At 47.2% G+C, this 10,816-nt stretch overlaps 1 protein-coding gene across 1 annotated transcript in view; it reads right to left on the bottom strand.

Annotated features, from left to right (window-relative positions):
* LOC115193525 (probable lysosomal cobalamin transporter) overlaps positions 1-10,816 on the bottom strand; it is a 199,906-nt gene that overhangs the window by 51,160 nt on the left and 137,930 nt on the right. The window contains exons 14-15 of the mRNA XM_029752229.1: positions 8,182-8,331; positions 3,335-3,401 (exon numbers count right to left, since the gene is read on the bottom strand). Of these exons, the coding sequence (XP_029608089.1) occupies positions 3,335-3,401; positions 8,182-8,331 (217 nt within the window). The remainder of the gene's footprint in view (positions 1-3,334; positions 3,402-8,181; positions 8,332-10,816) is intronic.

Raw genomic sequence — 10,816 nt, forward strand, 5'->3', positions numbered from 1 at the left:
CTCTCTCTCTCTCGTTGGTTCACTGAGAGAAGAACTGTCTTCAATACATTATGAAAGCTTGGTTGCCTCTCTCTCTCTCGTTGGTTCACTGAGAGAAGAACTGTCTTCAATACATTATGAAAGCTTGGTTGCCTCTCTCTCTCTCGTTGGTTCACTGAGAGAAGAACTGTCTTCAATACATTATGAAAGCTTGGTTGCCTCTCTCTCTCTCGTTGGTTCACTGAGAGAAGAACTGTCTTCAATACATTATGAAAGCTTGGTTGCCTCTCTCTCTCTCGTTGGTTCACTGAGAGAAGAACTGTCTTCAATACATTATGAAAGCTTGGTTGCCTCTCTCTCTCTCGTTGGTTCACTGAGAGAAGAACTGTCTTCAATACATTATGAAAGCTTGGTTGCCTCTCTCTCTCTCGTTGGTTCACTGAGAGAAGAACTGTCTTCAATACATTATGAAAGCTTGGTTGCCTCTCTCTCTCGTTGGTTCACTGAGAGAAGAACTGTCTTCAATACATTATGAAAGCTTGGTTGCCTCTCTCTCTCTCGTTGGTTCACTGAGAGAAGAACTGTCTTCAATACATTATGAAAGCTTGGTTGCCTCTCTCTCTCTCGTTGGTTCACTGAGAGAAGAACTGTCTTCAATACATTATGAAAGCTTGGTTGCCACTCTCTCTCTCGTTGGTTCACTGAGAGAAGAACTGTCTTCAATACATTATGAAAGCTTGGTTGCCTCTCTCTCGTTCACTGACATATTGACAGTAGCTACATATTCCCAACTCAGTTTAATTATAATTCCAGAGCTACATATGAGTGCCCTCCTCTGGATGTCTTGAGCCAAAAGGACAACCCGTTTCCTTCCTCTCAGGCAACTGAGTTAGGAAGGACGTCTGTATCTTTGTAGTGACTGAGCACATTTTCACTCCTTAACATATTTAGGCTTGCCAGAACAATGGGGTTGAATCCTTCTTGACTCAAGACATTTCAGCTTTTCATTTGTAATTAATTTGTAGAAATGTCAAAAAACATCATTCTTCTTTGACATTATGGAGTATTGTGTGTAGGCCAAAGACACAAACTCTAAATGTAATCCATTTTAAATTCAGGCTGTAACAACAAAATGTGGGAAAAATCAAGGGGAGTGAATACTTCCTGAAGGCTCTGTAAGTCTGGTCACTATTCTATTAGCTAATTACTCTGTCACATGATACACTAGATTGACCTCAATGACACAAACACACACACACTTTGTAGTTAATTACTCGTTTGCTTTTGGCTTTTGAATTTTAACATTCTAATTACTTGTTGTTTTCATTATGCACAAGCTAATATATCAGAGGTCGCAAAATAACAAAAACAACAGTCGACCGGTATGTTTGTTGGTGGTTGATTTTACATTGACTAGACACAGGAACTGTATGTCTTCCAAACTGCTGGTAAACTAATACAGTGATGTGGTCTATACACGTGTTTTGCTAGGAGCTGCAAAATGTATTAGATGGGCAACATTTACAAAATCTACATTAACGATAGCCACGACTTCAACTCCACTAGACCACTGTATCTCACCTCTCACCCTGTGAGCCACCTGCAACAGCTCAGAGATTCTTTCCTTTCAGCCTCTCTGATGGGGGTTTATTTTGTATTGACTAAAAACAGTCAAGTTCTGATACACAAATACAGTGATATGGTCTATACATGCATTTTGGATTTTGAGTGAAGAGGTGTCTGACAGCGGTAAACATTACAACTCCAACTTCTCTGAAGTACTGTATCTCCACATCTCTCTGAGCCACCTTCGTCCCTGAGCACTTCCTCTCAAACGTGGAAAACACATTTCCCTCTTCCAGTCAAAGTGCAACGCCCCCCCCCACCCTGCAACACACTCACATTTCAGTCCATTCCTTACCTCATTAGATTTCAACACCTTCCTCTCCATGGTAACCCGGCCTGACAATGTTCTTGGTGGATCTCTATACACTCCTCCTGTCCTCTAAACATCTCCCTCTCAGAGGCTACCTCCCAAATGGAATCATATTCCCTATATATAACTCAACTCTGGACCTCCAAGCCAGTTCCACTGAGTTTTTTCATTGTTCCCCTCTAATCAGGGACTGATTTAGACCTGGGACACCAGGTGGGTGATTCCCCTCTAATCAGGGACTGATTTGGACCTGGGACACCAGGTGGGTGATTCCCCTCTAATCAGGGACTGATTTGGACCTGGGACACCAGGTGGGTGATTCCCCTCTAATCAGGGACTGATTTGGACCTGGGACACCAGGTGGGTGATTCCCCTCTAATCAGGGACTGATTTAGACCTGGGACACCAGGTGGGTGATTCCCCCTCTAATCAGGGACTGATTTAGACCTGGGACACCAGGTGGGTGATTCCCCTCTAATCAGGGACTGATTTGGACCTGGGACACCAGGTGGGTGATTCCCCTCTAATCAGGGACTGATTTAGACCTGGGACACCAGGTGGGTGATTCCCCTCTAATCAGGGACTGATTTAGACCTGGGACACCAGGTGGGTGATTCCCCTCTAATCAGGGACTGATTTAGACCTGGGACACCAGGTGGGTGCAATTCATTATCAGGTAGAACAGAAAACCCCACAGGCTCTGGACCTCGTAGGGTAAGAGTTGAATACCCCTGCCCTATATAGTGCACTGCTTTTGATAGGACTCTCTGTCTAATGTAGTGCACTACATAAGAAATAGGGTGCCATTTGGGAAACATACACTATCTAAGACAGGCCCGCTCTGCCTCGAGCATTAGGCAGGATGAATAAATGCATGTGATCCAGCTCGCTGGAATAGGAATGATGCATATTCCCGTTTGTGTCTGCATGCCTGACTTCACTGTAGTAACTGTTGAGGAAGCTAGGAGGCCATGTAATCCATCAGTAAATGCTTGTCCTTGATATGAATTCATCCTGGTTGAATAATGAATGATACCGAAGAAGGTCTTGTGTACCACTGTTGGGCATGAGGATAACTGGCCTCTACACCACCATCTCTTTGTCTGTGTCCAAAATGCCAACCCAGTCCTTATTTAGTGCAATACTTTTGACCAAGGCCCATGGTAGAAAGTAGTGCACTAAATAGGGAATAGGGTGCCATTTGGGACGTGGCCCTTTTGTGAGATATTAAACATTGATCATATATTCTAATGTGTTTATTATATATTACATGCTTCCTTCTTTATCTCGGGTCTTCTTTCCTCTGATGGACTGGTAGGTCTCTATGTATGTGAAAAATATAGCATCTTGCTGTACTGCTAGAGATAGTCTTCGTGTGTGTGTGTCAGTGTACATGGTGTGTGTAGCTGGCAGTCTTACCTTGAGGTGCGTCGGCATCGCAGGTCTTGGTAGTCCAAGTGGTATTATTCCCTGGTGGCATCGGGCTCTGATCAAACACACACACACAAAAAGAGGCATGTTTCTCTTCTCCATAGCAAACAAAGTATCCAGTACTGTTTGTTTGCTATAATATGACGGATGTGCACTTAAACTAATTAAGCGTACACAGTTTTCCATTCAACTCAACTGCAATCCAGAAAATAAAACATGTATGGTCATCATCGTGTTCCACCAAGGTGTGTAGCTAAGGCAGCTAATGCGGCTATTGAGGCTAATGCGGCCAATGAGGCTAAGGCAGCTAATGTAGCTAATGTGGCTAATGTGGCTAATGAGGCTAAGGCAGCTAATGTAGTTAATGCACTAATGTAGCAAATGTAGCTAATGAGGCTAAGGCAGCTAATGCACTAATGTAGCTAAGGCAACTAATGTAGCTAATGCACTAACGCAGCTAATGTAGCTAATACAATAACTGTTCGTTATCATATTTTGTTGTGCTGCCATTTACATTTAAAAGCACATGTTTATCCTTCAACCAATCATGAAACAAAGCCAAGTTTATGTCCATGACAATTGGCCAATACTCCAGACAATACAACCTTCAACAGCAGGACATAATCATTATGAAGGAGAAACAAAGAACTGGAGCAATAGAGAGATTCAAATAAAAAGGAATGGCAGCCGTTTACCAGATCGAAATATATTTCACTGTCAGTGCTATATATTATATCCTTCAATTTAGAAGGATTTAACCAAACATCACTCCTTCAGGAGGATTCAGGAGGATGGAACACTCACTCCTTCAGGAGAACGGAACCCTCACTCCTTCAGGAGGATTCAGGAGGATGGAACCCTCACTCCTTCAGGAGGATTCAGGAACCCTCACTCCTTCTGAAGGATTCAGGAAGATGGAACCCTCACTCCTTCAGGAGGATTCAGGAGGATGGAACCCTCACTCCTTCAGGAGGATTCAGGAACCCTCACTCCTTCTGAAGGATTCAGGAGGATGGAACCCTCACTCCTTCAGGAGGATTCAGGAGGATGGAACCCTCACTCCTTCAGGAGGATTCAGGAGGATGGAACCCTCACTCCTTCAGGAGGATTCAGGAGGATGGAACCCTCACTCCTTTAGGAGGATTCAGGAGGATGGAACCCTCACCCCTTCAGGAGGATTCAGGAGAATGGAACCCTCACTCCTTCAGAAGGATTCAGGAGGATGGAACCCTCACTCCTTCAGGAGGATTCACGAGGATGGAACCCTCACTCCTTCAGAAGGATTCAGGAGGATGGAACCCTCACTCACTCAGGAGGATTCAGGAGAATGTAACCCTCACTCCTTTAGGAGGATTCAGGAGGATGGAACCCTCACTCCTTCAGGAGGATTCAGGAGAATGTAACCCTGACTCCTTCAGGAGGATGGAACCCTCACTCCTTTAGGGGGATTCAGGAGGATGGAACCCTCACTCCTTCAGGAGGATTCAGGAGGATGGAACCCTCACTCCTTTAGGAGGATTCAGGAGGATGGAACCCTCACCCCTTCAGGAGGATTCAGGAGAATGGAACCCTCACTCCTTCAGAAGGATTCAGGAGGATGGAACCCTCACTCCTTCAGGAGGATTCACGAGGATGGAACCCTCACTCCTTCAGAAGGATTCAGGAGGATGGAACCCTCACTCACTCAGGAGGATTCAGGAGAATGGAACCCTCACTCCTTTAGGAGGATTCAGGAGGATGGAACCCTCACTCCTTCAGGAGGATTCAGGAGAATGTAACCCTGACTCCTTCAGGAGGATGGAACCCTCACTCCTTTAGGGGGATTCAGGAGGATGGAACCCTCACTCCTTCAAGAGGATTCAGGAGAATGTAACCCTCACTCCTTCAGGAGGATGGAACCCTCACTCCTTCAGGAGGATTTAGGAGGATGGAACACTCACTCCTTCAGGAGGATGGAGCCCTCACTCCTTCAGGAGGATTCAGGAGGATGGAGCCCTCACTCCTTCAGGAGGATTTAGGAGGATGGAACCCTCACTCCTTCAGGAGGATTCAGGAGGATGGAGCCCTCACTCCTTCAGGAGGATTCAAGAGGATGGAACCCTCACTCCTTCAGGAGGATTCAGGAGAATGTAACCCTGACTCCTTCAGGAGGATGGAACCCTCACTCCTTTAGGGGGATTCAGGAGGATGGAACCCTCACTCCTTCAAGAGGATTCAGGAGAATGTAACCCTCACTCCTTCAGGAGGATGGAACCCTCACTCCTTCAGGAGGATTTAGGAGGATGGAACACTCACTCCTTCAGGAGGATGGAGCCCTCACTCCTTCAGGAGGATTCAGGAGGATGGAGCCCTCACTCCTTCAGGAGGATTTAGGAGGATGGAACCCTCACTCCTTCAGGAGGATTCAGGAGGATGGAGCCCTCACTCCTTCAGGAGGATTCAAGAGGATGGAACCCTCACTCCTTCAGGAGGATTCAGGAGGATGGAGCCCTCACTCCTTCAGGAGGATTCAGGAGGATGGAGCCCTCACTCCTTCAGGAGGATTCAGGAGGATGGAGCCCTCACTCCTTCAGGAGGATTCAGGAGGATGGAGCCATCACTCCTTCAGGAGGATTCAAGAGGATGGAACCCTCACTCCTTCAGAGTTTTTTGGATTTAATCCACCCAAATTGACAGTGAAACCTAAATGGAAGAATGTTAGAGCAAGGCTCAAGTTATAAATCCCATGGTTCCCTGCTCCAATGGATCAGAAGGAGACGATGGTATTAAGGACAGAGAGAGATGATGAATGAGGCTGGGTATAGGGGTGAACAGTATTGGTGTGTGTGTGATGTGGATTTACGCTCATTAAAATATCTTTCCTTAGAGTTCCAACATTATTAATGACTTTCTTTTTTTACACAAGATATGACCCCTCCCTCCCCCCCGACACACACCCACCTCCCCCCAGACACTCCCACCCCCCCACACACACTCCCACCTCCTCCCCAGACACTCTCAACCCCACCCCTCCCCCACACACACACCCTCCCCAGACACCCCCAACCCCTCCCCAGACACCCCCAACCCCTCCCCTGATCCCCCAAACACACCCCCACCCCCTCCGAGGTCCCCTCATACTCATACATATTGCTCCTACCCATCTTTCCGATTTGGTCCTGCCGTACATACCTACACGTACGCTATGGTCACAAGACGCAGGCCTCCTTACTGTCCCTAGAATTTCTAAGCAAACAGCTGGAGGCAGGGTTTCTCCTATAGAGCTGCATTTTTATGGAATGGTTTGCCTACCCATGTGAGAGACGCAGACTCGGTCTCAACCTTTAAGTCTTTATTGAAGACTCATCTCTTCAGGAGGTCCTATGATTGAGTGTAGTCTGGCCCAGGAGTGTGAAGGTGAACGGAAAGGCACTGGAGCAACGAACAGCTCCTTGCTGTCTCTGCCTGGACGGTTCCCCTCTCTCCACTGGGATTCTCTGCCTCTAACCCTATTACAGGGGCTGAGTCACTGGCTTACTGGTGCTCTTCCATGCCATCCCTGGCAGGGGTGCGTCACTTGAGTGGGTTGAGTCACTGACGTGATCTTCCTGTCCGGGTTGGCGCCCCACCTTGGGTTGTGCCATGGCGGAGATCTTTGTGGACTATACTCGGCCTTGTCTCAGGATGGTACGTTGGTGGTTGAAGTTTACCCTCTAGTGGTGTGGGGGCTGTGCTTTGGCAAAGTGGGTGGGGTTATATCCTGCCTGTTTGGCCCTGTCTGGGTGTATCGTCGTACGGGGACACAGAGTCTCCCGACCCCTCCTGTCTCAGCCTCCAGTATTTATGTTGCAGTAGTTTATGTGTCGGGGGGCTAGGGTCAGTCTATTATATCTGGAGTATTTCTCCTGTCTTATCCGATGTCCTGTGTGAATTTAAGTATGCTCTCTCTAATTCTCTCTCTTTCTTTCTCTCTCTCGGAGGACCTGAGCCCTAGGACCATGCCTCAGGACTCCCTGGCCTGATGACTCCTTGCTGTCCCCAGTCCACCTGGTAGTGCTGCTGCTCCAGTTTCAACTGTTCTGCCTGCGGCTATGGAACCCTGACCTGTTCACCGGACGTGCTACCTGATCCAGACCTGCTGTTTTCAACTCTCTAGAGGCAGCAGGAGCGGTAGAGATACTCTGAATGATTCGCTATGAAAAGCCAACTGACATTTACTCCTGAGGTGCTGACCTGTTGCACCCTCGACAACCACTGTGATTATTATTATTTGACCCTGCTGGTAATCTATGAAAATTTGAACATCTTGGCCATGTTCTGTTATAATCTCCACCCGGCACAGCCAGAAGAGGACTGGCCACCACTCATAGCCTGGTTCCTCTCTAGGTTTCTTCCTAGGTTCTGGCCTTTCTAGGGAGTTTTTCCTAGCCACCGTGCTTCTACACCTGCATTGCTTGCTGTTTGGGGTTTTAGGCTGGGTTTCTGTACAGCACTTTGTGACATCAGCTGATGTAAATACATTTGATTGATTGATTGACCCCCCAGACACACCCCCTCCCCAGTCCCCCCCACACACCCCCTCCCCATATCCCCAAACACACACCACCCCCTCCGCAGTCCCACCCCACACACCCCCACCCCCTCCCCAGTCCCCCCCACACACCCCCTCCCCATATCCCCAAACACACGTCACCCCCTCCGCAGTCCCACCCCACACACCCCCACCAGACCCCTCAGACACCCCCCACCCCTCCCCCCACTCACCCCCACCCCAGACACACCCAGGCCTCCCCCCACCACACACACACACACCCCCACCCCAGACACACCCAGGCCTCCCCCATACAGCAGCTCACCTGCAGCAGGTAGTTCTGGCTCCCGTACATGACGTACTGCGGGGCCAGGCTGTAGATCATGAAGCTGGTGTGAAGGACAATCAGCAGTAGAATCATGCAGAGGAAGAGGAGGGCCTGGGGACGGGTTCTCTTGGGTCTGATCTTGTACAGCTGTCAGACAACACATTACAGTTAGATTAGTATGTCTGCTGTCAGACAACACCGTTCAGTTAGATTAGTATGTCTGCTGTCAGACAACACAGTTCAGTTAGATTAGTATGTATGCTGTCAGACAACACATTACAGTTAGATTAGTATGTCTGCTGTCAGACAACACATTACAGTTTCATTAGTATGTCTGCTGTCAGACAACACATTACAGTTAGAATAGTATGTCTGCTGTCAGACAACACAGTTCAGTTAGATTAGTATGTCTGCTGTCAGACAACACAGTTCAGTTAGATTAGTATGTCTGCTGTCAGACAACACAGTTCAGTTAGATTAGTATGTCTGCTGTCAGACAACACAGTTCAGTTAGATTAGTATGTCTGCTGTCAGACAACACAGTTCAGTTAGATTAGTATGTCTGCTGTCAGACAACACATTACAGTTAGATTAGTATGTCTGCTGTCAGACAACACATTACAGTTAGATTACGTCTGCCGTCAGTTAGGTGATTACGTCTGCCGTCAGTTAGGTGATTACGTCTGCCGTCAGTTAGGTGATTACGTCTGCCGTCAGTTAGGTGATTACGTCTGCCGTCAGTTAGGTGATTACGTCTGCCGTCAGTTAGGTGATTACGTCTGCCGTCAGTTAGGTGATTACGTCTGCCGTCAGTTAGGTGATTACGTCTGCCGTCAGTTAGGTGATTACGTCTGCCGTCAGTTAGGTGATTACGTCTGCCGTCAGTTAGGTGATTACGTCTGCCGTCAGTTAGGTGATTACGTCTGCCGTCAGTTAGGTGATTACGTCTGCCGTCAGTTAGGTGATTACGTCTGCCGTCAGTTAGGTGATTACGTCTGCCGTCAGTTAGGTGATTACGTCTGCCGTCAGTAGTATACGTCTGCCGTCAGTTAGGTGATTACGTCTGCTGTCAGTTAGGTGATTACGTCTGCCGTCAGTTAGGTGATAACGTCTGCCGTCAGTTAGGTGATTACGTCTGCCGTCAGTTAGGTGATTACATCTGCCGTCAGTTAGGTGATTACGTCTGCCGTCAGTTAGATGATTACGTCAGTTAGGTGATTACGTCTGCCGTCAGTTAGGTGATTACGTCGGCTGTCAGTTAGGTGATTACGTCTGCTGTCAGTTAGGTGATTACGTCTGCTGTCAGTTAGGTGATTACGTCTGCTGTCAGTTAGGTGATTACGTCTGCTGTCAGTTAGGTGATTACGTCTGCTGTCAGTTAGATGATTACGTCAGTTAGGTGATTACGTCTGCCGTCAGTTAGGTGATTACGTCGGCTGTCAGTTAGGTGATTACGTCTGCTGTCAGTTAGGTGATTACGTCTGCTGTCAGTTAGGTGATTACGTCTGCTGTCAGTTAGGTGATTACGTCTGCTGTCAGTTAGGTGATTACGTCTGCTGTCAGTTAGGTGATTACGTCTGCTGTCAGTTAGATGATTACGTCTGTTGTCAGTTAGGTGATTACGTCTGCTGTCAGTTAGGTGATTACGTCTGCCGTCAGTTAGGTGATTACGTCTGCCGTCAGTTAGGTGATTACGTCTGCCGTCAGTTAGGTGATTACCTCTGCTGTCAGTTAGATGATTACGTCAGTTAGGTGATTACGTCTGCTGTCAGTTAGGTGATTACGTCTGCCGTCAGTTAGGTGATTACGTCTGCCGTCAGTTAGGTGATTACGTCTGCCGTCAGTTAGGTGATTACGTCTGCTGTCAGTTAGATGATTACGTCAGTTAGGTGATTACGTCTGCCGTCAGTTAGGTGATTACGTCTGCTGTCAGTTAGGTGATTACGTCTGCTGTCAGTTAGGTGATTACGTCTGCTGTCAGTTAGATGATTACATCTGCTGTCAGTTAGATGATTACATCTGTTGTCAGTTAGGTGATTACGTCTGCTGTCAGTTAGGTGATTACGTCTGCTGTCAGTTAGGTGATTACGTCTGCTGTCAGTTAGATGATTACGTCTGCTGTCAGTTAGATGATTACGTCTGCTGTCAGTTAGATGATTATGTCTGCCGTCAGTTAGGTGATTACGTCTGCCGTCAGTTAGGTGATTACGTCTGCTGTCAGTTAGGTGATTACGTCTGATGTCAGTTAGGTGATTACGTCTGATGTCAGTTAGGTGATTACGTCTGATGTCAGTTAGATGATTACGTCTGTTGTCAGTTAGGTGATTACGTCTGCCGTCAGTTAGGTGATTACGTCTGCTGTCAGTTAGATGATTACGTCTGCCGTCAGTTAGATGATTACGTCTGCTGTCAGTTAGATGATTATGTATGTTGTCAGTTAGGTGATTATGTCGCTTTCAGGTAGATTAGTATGTCTTCCAGCTAGTTAAAAACAATAGAGAATGTCTCCTAGGAAGTGATAGAGACAGGAAACATGCAGTAATAGATAGTATGTCTGCTTTCAGGTAGATTAGTATGTCTTCCAGCTAGTTAAAAACAATAGAGAATGTCTCCTAGGAAGTGATAGAGACAG

This window comes from Salmo trutta, chromosome 5 (assembly GCF_901001165.1).
Source record: "Salmo trutta chromosome 5, fSalTru1.1, whole genome shotgun sequence".
Classification (NCBI taxonomy): domain Eukaryota; kingdom Metazoa; phylum Chordata; class Actinopteri; order Salmoniformes; family Salmonidae; genus Salmo; species Salmo trutta.